Source organism: Temnothorax americanus, unplaced genomic scaffold (assembly GCF_048541705.1).
Source record: "Temnothorax americanus isolate GAGA-0224 unplaced genomic scaffold, ASM4854170v1 Scaffold9, whole genome shotgun sequence".
NCBI classification, from domain to species: Eukaryota; Metazoa; Arthropoda; class Insecta; order Hymenoptera; family Formicidae; genus Temnothorax; species Temnothorax americanus.
In genome coordinates this window covers 2,966,585-2,983,813 of record NW_027509812.1, presented here as the reverse complement: position 1 = coordinate 2,983,813, position 17,229 = coordinate 2,966,585, and the positions used below count along the sequence as shown (strand labels likewise).

The window sequence follows — 17,229 nt, the reverse complement described above, 5'->3', positions numbered from 1 at the left end:
CGTTTATTCGTAATTAAATTAATCTTAACGTAATTATTAAATTTTCGTCTAAATATATAATAAAACAGACATAACTTTTCAAAGCATAGCTTTAAATATGTACAATTATAAACAAATTGTCTACATCACGTTTATTCGATACGCTTTATAATTGCAATGCATATAATTTACATTGTAGCATAATAAAATTTAATAAAGTTAATATGCAATATAATAATGAATAATGTAATTATAATAAAAATTGGAAAACACTTGGATATTAAGCACAAACGTGTAGACATTTTCTTTTCTATTGTTATATTTATAATCGCGAGATAAAAATAATCTGTAATAAAAATTATATAGATCAAGCATATATAGACAAAATATATTTAATACATATATTATCATCGATTATATTATTAAAATATATAAGAGAGTGGATGTTAAAATATTAATTAAATTAAAGGTTTCTACAGTTCACATGGAATTTACTCCGTTATCTAACAACGTTGTTAGAAACTTCAAATCTGCTTTTAACTAATTGTAAGTTTCACAAATATATCATACTGTGTCTACAGTATTAATCACTGTATCAGCATTACTCGGCAACAATGGGAAAAACGCGTTATATTATCAATATAATAATGTCTATCGAAAAGATACACGGAAAGAGAGAAAGAGAGAGAAAAAGATATAAAGTGTGTAATGTGTATGAGAGAGAGAGAGAGAGAGATGTTTCAAAAATCGATCGAAATATACCATAATCAATAATAAATTTCCGAATCAGTCTCAGCCCGTCTCACAGTCGTTTCACACGATGCAGACACGCAACATACACATACGTAACATGATCGTGTACACGTCCCACTTTGTTTCTCCCATTTCTCGCGAGTGAGATCGCCCTAAATTCTCGTCTATTTAGCCGTCGTCGTATATGTATGCCGCGCACACTAACCACGACACCAATATCGTAACTCTTGCGCAGCTGCAACACGGTGGGGCTCTGGGTAAGAAAACACTTGGAATAACTTTGAATATATATTTTTCGATTACTCCGTGCCAAAAGTTCCTTCACCCCACCTCATTCCGGCAACAACCCCCAGGGTACTCGTCTCTTGCCCTATCTTTTTTCTCTTTGAGATTTCTTCTTGAACTTATGAGATTATATTATACACGTTTCTTTTATCAATATATTTTTGGGCTTCGAGTGGACCTTTTTTTTAAACCTGAATCGAACATGTTTATTTATATAAGGTAAACGGCCCAGTTATAGGCACCTTTATAGCAGCGGCCCTGATTTTCTATTATTTACGAACGCGATATATTGTTAAACCCCAAACAAACTATTTTAACACGTGCATTAAAGCTTTCTGAGTAAGATTCACCTATATTTTTAGTTAAATCATTCAGTTCTAATAAATAAATAATTATTTTTATAATGCTCGTTACTGCCGGCGTTTTTGGCACTATCGAAGTGCTCTGCCGCACTTTATGGCACCAACGGGCCCAATTTTCGGCACTTCGAGACGTCACAGTTACTTAAATTGTCCTGCGTATAATTTTAGCTGTAATAATCAATGTTTAATTACTAATTAGCTCTCTGGAAGGTATTATATTTTGCCAACCTCTATGCAAAAACTACATATAATATAAGATATATGAGATAAAATTAGCTACCTTCGAAGAGTCCAAAGTCTCCATCACTTTTTTCTCTATCTGTACTTACTCTGTTACAACAGATTTTTTATATATTACATTAAAATACAAAAAATAAGATAGGTGAAAATAAAACACAGAAAACAAACTTTATCTGTAGCGTAAAAAGTGTCAAAATGTGTTGAATAATTAATAAATTTTAAACAAACATAAAAATTCATTAGAATTATTTTTTTTCATAAAAAATGTTTTTTATTATAAATTTTCGAGTTACAAGTATCAATAAATCTACCTCAATTTCTAGAATAATAAAGCAAAATTGATGATGCAACATATTACAAACTCTGTGCCAAAAAGTGAAACATAACCTTCATTACGTGACGCACTTCTTGGCATCGGGAATTTAAGGGAAAAACTAACATACAGATAAACTATTACTTATCTAATCGATAATGTGATTCGTGCTGAACATGTTCATATAACCATTATGACGTTTTAATACTTACATAATACTAAAAATCAGCAGTTTGACGTATACGCTACCACTAAGGTGTGTCACCTAGGAATGCCCTTCGGGAGCCACTGAAACGCGCGAGTCGCCCCATTTACTGTCGGTAATTTAAGTATGAAAAATTAAAAAAAAAAAGTGTTTATGCAATAATCAACAGTAAAAAACGCTCTTTAATTTGCTTGTAATTTTTTTAATATTTGACGAAAACTTTATTTATTACAAATATAAATGTATCGTCGATGCCGGAAACTAGGACAGTGCCTGTAACTGGGCCGTTTACCTTACTTAAGGATCGATACAATTGGCAAATTTTTTTACCAATAGTTGATTCTTCCAATCCTTTTTAAACTTAATAAATTTTGACTTATACTTATCTCAAATTTATTTTAAACAATTCCTAATTGAGAATTAAATTTAGGATTTTATCCATGATTTTACATATCATGATGCACAAGAAAATAATGTTACATTACTTGTGAATTATAACTATATGATACATGTAATTACATGATGCACACATGTGCTGATTTAGATTACTTCTCATAGATTTTATATCTAAGTCTGATTCCATTATCTTCTGTATTATACGACATATCAAAATTATATTACATATATATAGCTCTGTTCTAAACTTTGCCGTAATTTATAGATCGCTTAAAACGAGCTTTATGCCGAAATATGACATAATTCCTGCTTCTCTCGGCCAATATTCAAATGTGTGTTAAAAAGTGTTAAAATCCTTGCTCCCAAGTTTTAGGAAAAGTCCCGTTTTATTCCTTCGACTCATTCTTCTCGAGTTGTCTACGATGTATTTCAGGATTCTTGATCGCTCGCGAGGACCTGCTCTTCATCGTCGATGGAGCTTGCAGGTGAGAGATCATTTAATCGATCTTTTGAGGCGGGATACGAGCCCCGAGCGTAAACACTTGACTTTTAACAAAGCCACCGTGTTACGGAGCACGACACAGTTACTGCGGTTGTAAGCCGGGCTATAACGTTTCGCGCATCAGACTTGGAGTAGCTCTTGCAGGAAGCAGCTTGCGGTTTCTGAACTCTGGATAGCTTTGCTCGAAGCTCGACAGGCAAACACAGAACGTGAATTAATATGTACAAAGGCTGTCATGTGTGACGTTTAAAATAGCGGATAATTGAACCGCCAATCGCGTATATCGTTATTATCCCGATTATCGTTATGAATTAGTATACATGTTACATCAAAGTGTAACATTTATTGCCTGCATTCCGCGTACGTCATTTTGATCAGTTACCTTTAATTACTATTCGGACCGCTCTGTCCACGAGCAGTCGGAATAATTCTATAATTTAATTTACAATTTCAAAAAAAGAAGTTCAATATCTGTCGCATTATCTGAAGAGGTTGTAATGCTGTATGAGTCGTGAGCTATATTGTCCTACCGTGAGATTCTCCTGAAAAAAATTGCGATGCATCTTTAATAACCTACGAGCAATTAACATATGATGAAAGTGGCACAGTTAGCTAGTCCGGCAAAATTAACTTCGCAATGTACACGACTAGGACGAAATAACTCGACATATAATCGGACGAGCGCGACGATTAGTTTAGCTGAGTACGCCAGACGATCCACGTTGACGTAGTTGGGGAAACTAATCAGCCAACCTACGCGTATATGTACCAGGCGACCTTAATCCGTCAGAATCGGTTCGCCAAGAAGGAGACGTTATTCCGACATGTTATCCGATAGCTCCCGATATTGCCTGCACGCTGACACATTTCCATTCGCTGGAAATCCTCGTGGGTCGTGTAACGCAATCAGATGGCTGGCAGGGTACTCCCACGTGGACATGACCTACCTGCCCGCACAACAGGTTGTCTATTTACTTTTCTGGATTGCGTCCTGGACGCATTTTTCTACCTTTATCAATCCTGAAAGCACCCTTTTTTCCAACCCTTTTGACAAGCTGCGCGTAAGATTCAAGTGCAGCGTTGTCGTAAGTGATTAATTAACTTCAGAATTTCAACTGAAACTTTTAATGTATAATTATTGTATACTGCTTTAGAGTAATTTCACTAATTCCGTGATATAAACTTTTACGATTTTCCTTCCGTATCGCACGAAGAAAAGATCTCTCCGAAAGACTCTGAAACAGCCGAAGTGCTCACGGTATAAAAGCTAATCGGCAACACTCCGCTATATAAAACCCGCATAATCATAACTGACATTTGCTGACAGACGCGAGAATTCGAGGGAATTGGTGAGCCGTAAAATGGATGGGGCGCACGAAAGGGTATCACCCGCGGATTAGTAAATAATTTATTTCAGAAAGTAATTTAACTTTTCTAATTGATCGTCTACTCGGCCGAGAGTTTCGCGGAAAAGGTGAGGCGTAGCGGGCAGGCAGAAGAAGGGTGAATGGAGGATGTAGCCAGTTTCGGGATGAAATATCCTCGACGAAGCGCCACTTTGTGCAGCGAACTAGCTCGAGATGAATTTCTCGGGCGCGACTGCCTCGGTCGGGATGAGATACCCGATTTCCGCATAATTCTCGAGGAATGTCGAGATATAACGAGATCCATGATCGGGCCTACGCGTCCGTGAATGGAACGTGACGTGTGTGTGTGTGTGTGTTCGTATATGAATATTGTTTTTAATAATTGATGCGCAATATCCAGTGTCGCAAATATTGGCAAATGGTTGATTGACACGTTGATCGTCATTCGATCGATACGATATCTGATACTGAAAAAATAATCAGGGTATCTCTTGGATTGCGACATAATATGTTGCGGATATCTATTTAAATTCTGTTATGAAAATTTTTATATGACTACAATTACGCGCCGTTCTCATTTTTGTGCAGAATATACGGATGTCATTCGCGATGCTGTTTACTGTTAATTTATATATCGACTGATAATCGGACAATAGATAATTTATATAATTATGCAAATTGCACGAATTGCACGTTTTACGCGCAACATTATTGTAACGCTTAAATTTAGCAGTTAATAAAACGACGCTATCGATCATAAAGTAATCGCGTTCTGGGTCACAGCTCGGCAGTTCGCTTGTTCGTTTGTTAAGAGGGATCATGGTTGAAAGCCGTTTTCGACGGTAACGCGTGTCCTGCGGAAACTTGTTGAAAGCGAGAACGAAAAAGTCCCGGAATGAACAAGAGAAAGAGAGAGAGAGAGAGAGAGAGAGAGAGAGAGAGAGGGGGGGCGTAGAAGTACCGTACTCCGGCGCGTTCTTCGGAGTTGTTGTTCGGAGAGATATTCGCTCCGGCGCGGCGGAAGAACGTAAGAAGTACCCGAAGAAGAGTCTCGAAGATATGGCACCCGAGAACGAGTCACCCGAGATCGATCTCTTCGATTCTTCAGGGGAAAAAAATTTAGGAAGATTGCCATGAAACTTAAAGGAGATTTACCGCAGTTATATTTCGTTGTCGTCATAGATCTTTTTGCCACTGACCGTCCGACCTTTGCAATTTTGTGGTTTTCTACTCCTCCTACGACAGCGATTAATAGTTACGAACGTGCTTAAGTCCTAGTATTCGCGTATAACGTTGATGACGTATTCCTGAAATATTCATTGTTACTCAGACGATATTACTGCAGATGTTATGCCGCACATCGAATATTGATGCAGAAGTTAAAGTGAAGATTCCGCGTTTATACATTCATTGACGGTCCGATTGGTGAACCAACCGGAAAGGTGATAATTTTACATATAAAAATAATTCGAAGATGTACAATGTACCACATGAAGAACCTAAGGTCTGTATATGATCTTTGACATTTATATTGGGACATGACATTAATAATTGGGAAGTTTGGTCCAGATGCTGTGTACCAATATTAACTTTACATCAGCAGTATCTACTAAAACTACGCGGACGTTTTATTGTTCTCGCATCGGATTTCCACACATGCGGAGGAAAATCATGCATAGAACCTGTTTTCTTCTTCGTATTGCAGGAGAAGTTTCCGGGTTCAAGATAACCGTCTCAAAGTCTCGCGGCGAGTTACGGGTTCGTTCCCAAAGGTGAAATTGGAAAAAGTTTTTCCGTTTGCGTGTGGATGCTTTTGCGGGCAGTATCAATCTCGCGGACTTTCGGTATTTCAGACTCTCCGGAATCTCTATACTGATGTACGTAATGTTCCAAGTATTTTAGTAACTGATTTTAGATCGGGGTTGAGAAAGCCGGTGGTTATTTTAATATCGCTTTATTTGAATCGCTTTTCGACTGTTTATCTATTATCGCGTATTGTTTCGCCAAAAAGAAGGTACGCTTGTTTATTCTTTTTGAGATTCTTCTCTGCGAGTATGAAATTTGAGCGTCCGGGGAATATGCGGATTTCGTGCACACACTAGAGGCATGAAGTGTAATTGGAGTTTCATGACAGCGGGGCTAATTTCCCTGGATGGAAAGCTGGACTGAGAACTCTCGGTGGCGGGACTTATTATTTATTTTTTCTGCCATGTCACGCATCCCATGTCTCTTCTCTCCCTTTCTTCTAATTGTGACTGTCACAGTTGAATATAGCATGCAGAATATTTTATTACTAAGTGCATTTTATTCAAAATTTTTTGCGAAAATTAAGAATATATAGAAGTATTTTTTTTTTACAAACGTTTCTGGTCAAAAATTTCACGCGAGAAGGAGAATCGTGAATTAAGAAAACGTCGATACTCATTTTGGGTCACGCTTTATGTGCCTTGAAACAAACACGCCGTTTATTTCTGAATTTAAATACACGTATTACATAAAGCAAGTATTTGAAGAGCGACATGGAGGAATCGAGCTGAGCCATGGCCATCTCATTGGCCGTTGATTAACGGCCACGGACGAAATCCTTTGTTCATTTCTGTTTCAATTGAAAGATATTGCTGGCCGTTCTTTGTTCCGCAGATGGCCTGTACGAAGTAGCCTAATTACCGCATGGCATTTAAACAAAAAAAAGAAAGGGGAGGAAAGAAGAAAGCCGGGAAAGTAGCCAGCCCGTTTTTTCCGATGACTCTTTCAGATTGCAAATATCTCGCCAGGTGCCTCATTTAATTATGACCCCTCAAAATAGAGGCAATGCCTCTTCATACGGACGTTGTTTTCGTCTTAGTTGCAAAAGGAAAGAAACAATCGCTCTTTGTGTGTTATTTCGTCGTCATTATTTTTTAAACTCTGTGATCTTCCCTTGGCATAAGTTTATAAAGTATTATATCTGCACCCTCTCTTTTTTAGGCCCGAACAGCTTTATTTCTATATCTTCTTATAAATTTTTATATTATTATCAACACATCTTTCTAAAGTTTAATAAATATATTGTGTCTGCATATAATTAAACAATGCCTCATCGCGAAACAGGCATTTAACTGTCGGATGGAATGACACAGCGTTTTGTAAAATTAAATATGCACTTAATTTTATACGAAATTGATGAGACATACATGTATACATATATGTAATTGTTCTTTTATAAAATAAAGCAACGAATCGTTCGGCATAAGAAAACGCGAAAAACAGACGTATTCTTATACGACAGCATCTTGCGGTTACTTATGCTGAATCTTTACGGAGCTGAAAAGATAGAGAAGAAGTATGAGCTACAACGGGAGGGCCCATTTCGTCTGATGCTGATTCATAGCGGTTAGGCGTGCTCTGCATTATTCAAAAAGCGCACCTGACCGTGTAACGTCGCGCGACTTTAAATATGGCTGCATCACTTTTGACTGTCAAAGCGGATAATGTGGCACGTCGCACACTTTTCTCCCAGCTGCATCGATTGCTCGCCAAATCGAATAATGGAGATGCCATAGGGTTTAGAAGAGACAAAACGAGGCGGATTTGTAGCCGGTGTATTTTATTATTTACACACCCCATTTGTTTTTCTATTTATCGAAACGTTCTACATTTGTCGAGATTGCTTATTTATCGCTGCTAATTAAAAACGTTGTTCTCTACAAGATTAATTCGGGAATTTCGTATCACTCGGCAAAAAGAATAATGAAATAGATAAAATAAAGGAAATTTTATAATAAAAGAATAACAGCAAAGTATCTTTATCTAGTTTAGTTAAATTTACTAGTTTATACTCGCCAAAAGAAATTGAATCTTTTAAATGTTTCGGAGATTGTCAGATAAGATAGTAAGGAGGAAACGAACAATAACTGTGTTCTAGATAGTAATATTACGTACTGGCAGTTACATTTGCATTAATGAATTAGTATCTGATTAGAAATTAAAACAGAGATCATCTAAGCTAATGAAGAGTTTGTAAAACCCATGGCATAAGAAGTAATTGCAGGACAAAAGTAGTATAAGAACAACGGGATGCTTTTATTTAAATTTGGATATGGAGTTTATTCTCGCGAATGTAGAAACGGCTACACATACTCCGCGCGCAATATACGAACGCAATCCTCTATTTCGACCGACTATTTCCGGTCTTTGCGCGATACTGTCCGTGCAGAATGCGACATATTTTTTTTCCTTGTTTTCCCCGATTTCGTTGAAACATTCTACGCGTGGGCGTGTGTATGTGTGGATGTGTATCGCTCGCTTCGCTACGATAGCAATTCTGTGATTTTCTCGGATTTTTCTTCACGCATGTTTGTCAACGTTTTATTATTTCGCAAACTGTTGACGCGCGGAATGAGTTTTATATTTGGAACTGGCAAAGATACACATTTTTTTATTTTTTATTTCGTACAGATAGGAAACGCACGTTTCGCTCGGGCATTGTTGATTCTTTAAACAATCACTGTAACAAGTACTATGTGAAAAAAAAGATATTTCTTGTTTGAAATATTTTGTTTCTCGAAAAAAATATTCTCACTATATACACAATTGATAAAGGAATGGCTATTGCATTCGGTAAAAGTGCAACAGGCAAATATTTCTGGGACTATTTGAAATATTGAAGGCAATAAAAAATTGGTAATTGGGCAAAAAAATGTCCAATAAAACAAATCTCTATATTTAAAAACATGTGTGTGTAAGTGTGCGTGCATGCGTATGAATTATGTTTCTAGCGGCTAATCGCTTAAAATAATTTATACATAAAAGATTGACTGTGCTATATGTATTTGCAATTTTATTTACATATGTGATTAAATGAAAGATTATATCGTCACATTGTCAGCTTTAAAGTGGCAATTAAAACACTGCAGTCAAGATCTTTTAAGTCATAAGATGTTAAATATCAATTACAATTACCCAAATATTGTGATTGGATATTTGCACCGACTGAATTCATATAATAACGACTATCTTAAAAAAAAGATAGATTTAAGATATCTATTTGACATTTCAAGATAAGTAAACAAACGTCCGCAAATTGTCACTGCAAATCACCATTATATACCAATGGCGAAAATTTCACCCGCGCGTCCGTCGCTCATGCCTAAACGAGTGATCTGATTCTTTCAAGAGCTTTATGATGAATGGCGGATTCGTAAGATTGCACGTAGAGATTGCGGATGCTGGGCACGACAAGGCTAGCTCGTCCATTCTCCTCGAGGACGACGCGGCTTCTTCCGTTCCGCTCTTCCACACCGCTTCTTTTTTCTCCTTAGGCCCCGAAGCGACGTAGTAGAAACCATCTGTCTCATTTGTTTCAGGTTCTGCCACCCTGGAAAGCCGCCAAGTCCGGAACTATATCCTTCAAAATTCGTACGAACGAGCCAAATGGATTGATCATGTACAGCCGCAGCGGAGCGCACACGAGGGTACGTCGCCTTATTCAGCTCCCTTTTAATTACAATAATCATTGTGGCGAGAAAATCAAATAGACAATAAAATATTAAAATTTTTTCTTAATATATTTGCGAAAAACGAGTAATTTATTATGCAAAAAAAAGTGAAATAATACAGAAGGACTTCGGACAATGAAACTAAATATGGCTGTCAAAGTGCGATTACGCGTTCAACAATTATTGGCTACTAAAAACGTTTTTTGAAATAACAATCCGCTTTTGTCCCAAAACTCATTTCAGTTGCGGTTGCACACTCGACTGACAGTAATTTAATTATCGATGCACAATTCCACCCTCCTGTGACACTCCGACGATCGATGAGTTCTGGCGGTTAGCGACCTTCGCGTCTGAATTTTACGATTATTTTATATTTTGAGACATTTTTCAAATACTAAATACCTGAATTCCTTTTAATGTATTATAAAATTCAGAAAACACAATTTTTATAATTTTTCTTTTTTTTTAATTAAGTTAATGGTTATAGCCGGATGGGTATAGATGCAAAGAATAAGCTTGTAGATAAAATAATTTCTTATTATAAAAAAACAAATGGAAGAATATTAAATAATTTCTAGAGTTAGATATAATTGAAATATTTTACATAATTATTATATATTTTGTATTATATTTTTTTTTTATTACAAAGGGTTATATATATAGAGCATTGGGTTTCTAAAAAAATATGAACCGGTTTGATGTTATTTACCAAACGTTATTTACCAAAGTTGACAAGTCTTTTTCGATGGTTGGTAAACTTGGGTTGCCATAATACATCTTCATTTACCCGTAATCCTATTAACAACAATGATACGCCGACATAATATATCTTCATCCATCTAGCTAGGGTAACAGAAACTCAATAATTGCGACAATGAGCTGTCCTTTTTATTTTAGACATAGATAAAAAATAAAAACCTCACATTTGGCTACAATTCACGAAATATTCAGGAAACCTTTTCCATTTTCTCTTTGTACGAAGTATAAATATACTTTGTCAAATTGATGGTTCCATTTGTTAATTAAATCAATTTTTACTAAAAAGTCAAACCAAATAATAAAAGTAAATACATTGACGTATTTTGATTGTAGGAAACTTGTGTGCACGCAGGAATGGTTTACTTTACGTTCAAGTGGCAATATAATATAATATAAATGGATCCGTTTCTACTTATTACAGCAAGATCTGTTTGCCTTCGAGATTCTTGGCGGACATCTTTATCTGCACGTCGATCTCGGGAGTGGCCCCATTAAAGTAAGATCGTCAAAGACACGCGTGGACAATGGCTCCTGGCACGACGTTGTCCTAAGGAGAGTCGAGAGAGATGGTCGAGTCACTGTCGACAGTAACACAGTCGAGTTTCGTACGCCAGGTAACGAATGTAACTCTTTCTGCCTGACATTTCATCTTTTCGAGATATATCACTGAACTCGAAAACCGCAAAAAAAACAGTTTTTGAAAAGAAAACATGTATATATATGAGTATAAATTACGTAAGATAATACTCTGACTTAAAAAATATATTAGTCGCGATTTCGTGACGTAATATTATATTTCGCGGAAGGCAATTTATTAATAATTATTTATATTTCATAATCTCTTCATATTATTTATATTTCCGGAACAAGAACGCTTAATACCTCTCTTAAAACACAAACTACACCATCGATGAATTGCCGATGCTTATCGCAGTGTATATTTATGCGTGCAGTAGCAGTTTTTCAAAAAGAGCTATCTCACCGTATACATAAAGTGTCTAACCCCGGCCTGGCAGATAAGTGTCCTCGAGCGTGTAACTCTGAATTATGAGTGGCTCGGCCCGCTCAGCTCACCGTTTACGTCGGTGGACCACGATGTCCAGAATTTACTCACCGCACCGTGGCTAAGTGATAAAGCACTACGTATGTACGGCCGCAAACACGTGAACGATACCGCAAAAACGATAAAAGGAATTTCATTGAGACAGCCAGGATCCATATATCCTCTCGCAGATAACGGTGACTTAGCTCGCTGAAGATATTACTGTAGTACTTATTTTGTCGCTAGTTCCTGTTTTAAAAAGATTTAGCAAACTTGAAGATTAATGTGTAATACCAACAGAGAAATTGTGTTGAAAATAATAACACAACTAACAGGTAAAAAAGTAGAAATGAATAAGGAACTTTTGATACACGCTTCAATTCATTATCTACACAAAACAAAATATCTAAATATCTAAAAAAAAAATCCTTAATCATTAATTACACAAAAACGATAAGTATGTCTCGACATATTTAGACAGAAAAAATTTATTCCGATTCAATCGTAGAATTTGAAGCGAGACCGGATATTCGATGAATCCAGAACAGCTTGCATATATCCACGCATATTTCAACGTAACAAACATGTTACTGTATATCTGTAATTGAAATTCCATTGCATTTAGAAAAGACCGTGCATTATGCGGCGATAATACATACCTCACTTTTTCAATTGTATTTCAATAGAACATCTATCTGGCTGAATTAAATGATCGAACATTCTTTGTTATTCTCGTTACATGAAATGTACACGTGTTTTTATAATTCTCTAGTAATGTCAACTTTTGCCTAATTCAACTGACTTTTTCTCTGAAATTCGCCGAGCGAAGGACTAAGTTATCCACTTGTTTCCGCTGTCCTGTTAATTCTGTCGCTCATCAGCAACTTCCCTGCACTCTCTACATTTTTTTCTCAATTTTTTTTTTCATGTAGGTTAAAACAGACAATTTACCATTGCCACACACTACTACGTGTTAAATGTCAAACTCAATAATACTTTTATATTTATTGAAACAATCTCTCGTGTCAGATAATCGCAGAAACTTTGTGTTATTTTCGCAAATAGATCAATACGATGTAAAAGAATATTGTGAAATCAGAAAGAGTATTATGTGTTAATCAAACACGTACATATAATAACCTACTTTATTAATTGGTTTATATGTCATGTTTTATTTATTACATGGCAGATTGCATTGAATTGCGTTGTTCGAGGAAAATTATCCTGAAATACGCAATAAATTTCTCCGTCTCTTTCCGTCTTTCCATTTATATACCTATTTGCCTACCTCTCTTTCCGCTCTCTTTCACTTCTCTCTCACCGAACACAATCGGTGAGAGATAAATTTATAACTTTAGTCAGACTGTCATCGTTTTCATCTTACTACGACCAGAGCCTGTCGCGGTTAGCCGAATTACACGGACGGTTAATTCGCTGACAAAACTCTCCTTTGAATCATACTAACGTAGCTTGGAGCAATTCCGTTTTTGCGCTCCTGTAAAACCGCGAGCAAATAACGTGGATCACCGTTGAGCACCGAAAAAGATCTTTGACTTCCGCGTTCTCTACGAAATAATTTGTTTAACCGCGATATAAAGGAAAACAAAATCTGCACCGAGATTTTAGAACTAGGAGAATATAAATATAAGAAAAAGGTACGGGGGATATACCTACATATAAATATGTCAAAACTGTTAAGTGTTAAATTTAATAATTTTAAGGTTTCGATATGACACGAAATGTCGAAAGTAAGTTTCAAATATTAGAAAATATGAAAAACTCCCAATTTAGTCGACGTTTCATAAAAGTTCAGAAGCGATGTTAATGTCGCACAGTGTATACATTTTTGCACTTTATTAAATGTCAATTTTTATTGATCTATCGTGCTCGCTAAATATGATCGACACGCTGCATAGATTGTTTCTTTATTCATTATTGTTTTGTTCCGGTGATTATTGAAAATTAATTGATTAAAATTTTTCGTATAACGCTTCCAAGATTTTTGTTGATTTCTTTATTAGTTTCTTTTAAGTATACAGTTTATTCTATATCTATACTTTAGGATTATGTCACGCAAGTAGTCCATAACAATTTACGTATTATTTTCAATATTTAAATGAATATTGCACATACTATATGTTATATATTTTCTGATTTATAGTTTTTGATGGAACGCGTATTAATAATGCAATTAATTGCTGACAGGAGATTCCACGCAATTAGACTTGGATGGCTTGTTATATATTGGTGGTGTGGGTGCCCCTTTTGCGCCCTTAACTGTTCCGCCCGTTTTGTGGACGGGCGCCCTTCGACAGGGCTACGTGGGCTGCATGAGAGATCTCGTCATTAATGGACATCCAGTAGACATCGCGGGATATGCGCAGCAGCAGGATTCGGGTAAGCGAATTAAATTTTGACATTTATTCCTAAAATGATACGAAACTGGCAAAAAAATTCTCTGCCAAAAGAATAACGATCTGACTGATGACAAAAAATAATACGAAATCTACGTAATAATATTAAAATTGTAGTTCTTGATTACATTTATTGGATAAAATTTACAACAGAATTGTCTAAATATTATTTATCGCAGGTTATTATTAATAGATATCATTAATTGAGCAGGTTTTTTTTTCATATAATATCTTTAAATAATGTTTAAATTAACACATAACACATTTATTCGAGAGTACTGATGATATATAATTGATCTGGAATAACGTAATTAAAAGTAACAATCAACCATCGTTACTTGTTGTTGAAATATTATTCTGTTCCACACGAGATAACCATGTTTGTTAACTATTTATTACTAAAAACATCCTGCGGCATGCGGTGTTGCTAATATTTATACAGGACGAGTAGAGACGATTTGTTTATTATCGGAAAAAAAAGGTTCGTTGCAGCACATTCATCGCCTGACAGGCGTTATCTAATTTTTTTTTTGCATTTCTCGATTAAATATACGATCAGTATTTTTAATTATTATAAGAATTCAGAAATATATTTTGACAGAATAAATAAAAATTTTGTTTACTCTTCTATGTGAAAACTTTTAAATAGAAAATATTTCCGGATAAATCGCATAAATTTGACTATTTTCTACTGTTGTTCTACTATATTGATATGTAAACTGCATTTTTTGTTTGACACAAAAAATTATGAATACGCGATAGCAACTAATAATAATTTATTTTGAATTGTAAAAGTTCCTAATTTAGAATTGTTTGACTAAAGTAACGTACACAAATGACAACGGTATGAGTGAACTTTTAATTATTTATTACTATAGACCATAAATATACTCTTTTGTATTAAGTTGACTAATTCTTTAATATTTTTCGATGTTTGTGTGTGTGTTTATACATTTTACAGGTGCAGTGAGACCTGCATGTCACATTCAACCCCCGCATTGCACTTCGAAACCGTGTATGCATGACGGCACTTGTCTCGAAGGTTGGAATCGATTTCACTGCGATTGCACTGGCACGCCTTTTACGGGACCTACCTGTGGTAAAGGTAAATATATATTTTTTAATTATGTATAATTTTCAAAATAGCTCTTTGTCTCAAAATGAAAATATGCTCTGATATGCTTTCACAGTAAATTCGGCTTAAAAAAAACTTAATTATAAAATAATAATCTGACAAATCTGAGATATCTTATGCATCTGAAAGCTGAATGAATTTCGCGAGTTCGTAATTTATGAGTTTTCTAATAAGTACTAATTGTAAGTTGTTATATTTTTTTGCAGATGCGTCGACATTGCATCTGAACGGCACGCAACAAATGACGGCGTTGATGCCGGAGGACTCTAGAACACAGGCGGAGGAAATTGTCGTGCGATTCAAAACGACGAGACCGCGCGGCCTTTTATTAGCGACTAGCTTCGAGAACAGCGCCGATCGTTTACAGATTTATCTAGATGAGGGCAAGGCGCACTCGCTGATTCACATCGGAGATCAAGAAAAGGTAAGATTATTCAGAGATATTTAGCTATAATCTACAAGATAAGAAAATTAATTCGCGGATAAGTATTTACTTCAGAGTGATACAATAGACTGTTGGATATTATTAAATGCAAAAACTTTAAAGATGATTTTCTTTGAATTAATTTCCGTTTTCAACAACCGTCTTATTTCGCCGATTAATAACGTCAATTTAATCTCATATCAAATCGGACATTGCTAAGAATTTTGTTGTGAACGCTAAGTATTATTAAAAATGTTATTTAAACAAACTTTATCACGCGAATAAAGACACGTTGTTGAAAAGGCAAGATATTGGATTTATCTTGGACAAATTCGATCTACTTAACGTCAACGAGCATCAGAAGTTAAAGGACCTTGCGTGGTCCATGAGGATTTACATTCCCGAAGCATCCGCGATGTTGAACGTCGTCCCAATATAGTTGATGTAGATCGTTCTCCCGTTGCGAACAACATCATGACGTTAACTTAATACGTCACCCGCAGCAACATCCGCCAAGTAAACGGCTGGCGGCTCTCATCTCCGTGTAACGGAATATTCTTTTTGACGGTAATGTTGGACGCGTAAAACGTATTCCCGGCAATTGCTCGCGAAGTATAGAATAACGTGCAATGATTTTCACGCTATGCTGCATTAACTCTCTCTTGGTCGTGTAACAGAAAAGATTTCATAACTAAACACAATAATACAACCTACCTAAGATTCAGGAACTTTTATATATTTTAAGAATAATGCTATTCCTCAGGATAAATAAATCCGCGAAGACAATAATTTAGTAAAATAAGCTTACGAATAAAATATTCGAGTAATTTTGATAATTATCATGCTAGATACACGCAGTAAATCTGTTATAAAATTGTTATAAAATATTTTATCTCAGGCAATTAATAATTAATAAATTTTATCGAAATTTCTAAGAATTAGCAAGAGTGTTATCTCAAGGTCGTGAGGCGCGTTTTCGTGCTGCTCCATCGATCGTTTTCCCGGGAGCCAAATGCATTTCTGAATGCATCCTGCAATCTCTCGTTCACGCAATCTCCAGCACTCCATCTCTCCCTTGTACCGTCTGCATATACGTGGAAATACATAAGCAATTCTACAATCTCTACGCTTCCGGTCGAACGAGCAGTAAATCGGCCGATTCGATTTCCCAGTTATTTCATTAGATGATGCGTAAACAAATGTACTATTTATTTTTCTCTTTGTCTTATCTTCCCTTACATTGGCACTTCCGAATATATTTATTTCTCACGTGTGTGAAATATTATATATTATGTTCGCCATTGATTGGTTTGACTGGTATTTAATAATAAGACGAAATATGGAAAAAGAATTGAACGTAATTGTACGTCTATAATTTAATGTAGCCCAAATATACATATGTGACTAGTATAACACAAAATTGTTCTCATATAGTTATAGTTTTTGAAGTTATATATATAGAGCTTAATTCCGAATTCTATCTCGAATTATGGATTATCTAAGCTAAGCGTTGAGGAGACCTTGTCAGGAAGCAGTGATCAAACGTGCGGCATTATTATTACGGGTATTAAATAGA

At 35.7% G+C, this 17,229-nt stretch overlaps 1 protein-coding gene across 8 annotated transcripts in view; it reads left to right on the top strand.

The window, feature by feature from the left end:
- The window catches only part of Nrx-1 (neurexin 1), a 258,161-nt gene that overhangs the window by 189,635 nt on the left and 51,297 nt on the right, over positions 1-17,229 (top strand). For all 8 annotated transcript variants that reach the window (XM_077425128.1, XM_077425127.1, XM_077425124.1 and 5 more), the window contains 5 exons: positions 9,748-9,855; positions 11,060-11,252; positions 13,886-14,077; positions 15,056-15,199; positions 15,436-15,653. In XM_077425128.1, the coding sequence (XP_077281254.1) occupies positions 9,748-9,855; positions 11,060-11,252; positions 13,886-14,077; positions 15,056-15,199; positions 15,436-15,653 (855 nt within the window). The remainder of the gene's footprint in view (positions 1-9,747; positions 9,856-11,059; positions 11,253-13,885; positions 14,078-15,055; positions 15,200-15,435; positions 15,654-17,229) is intronic.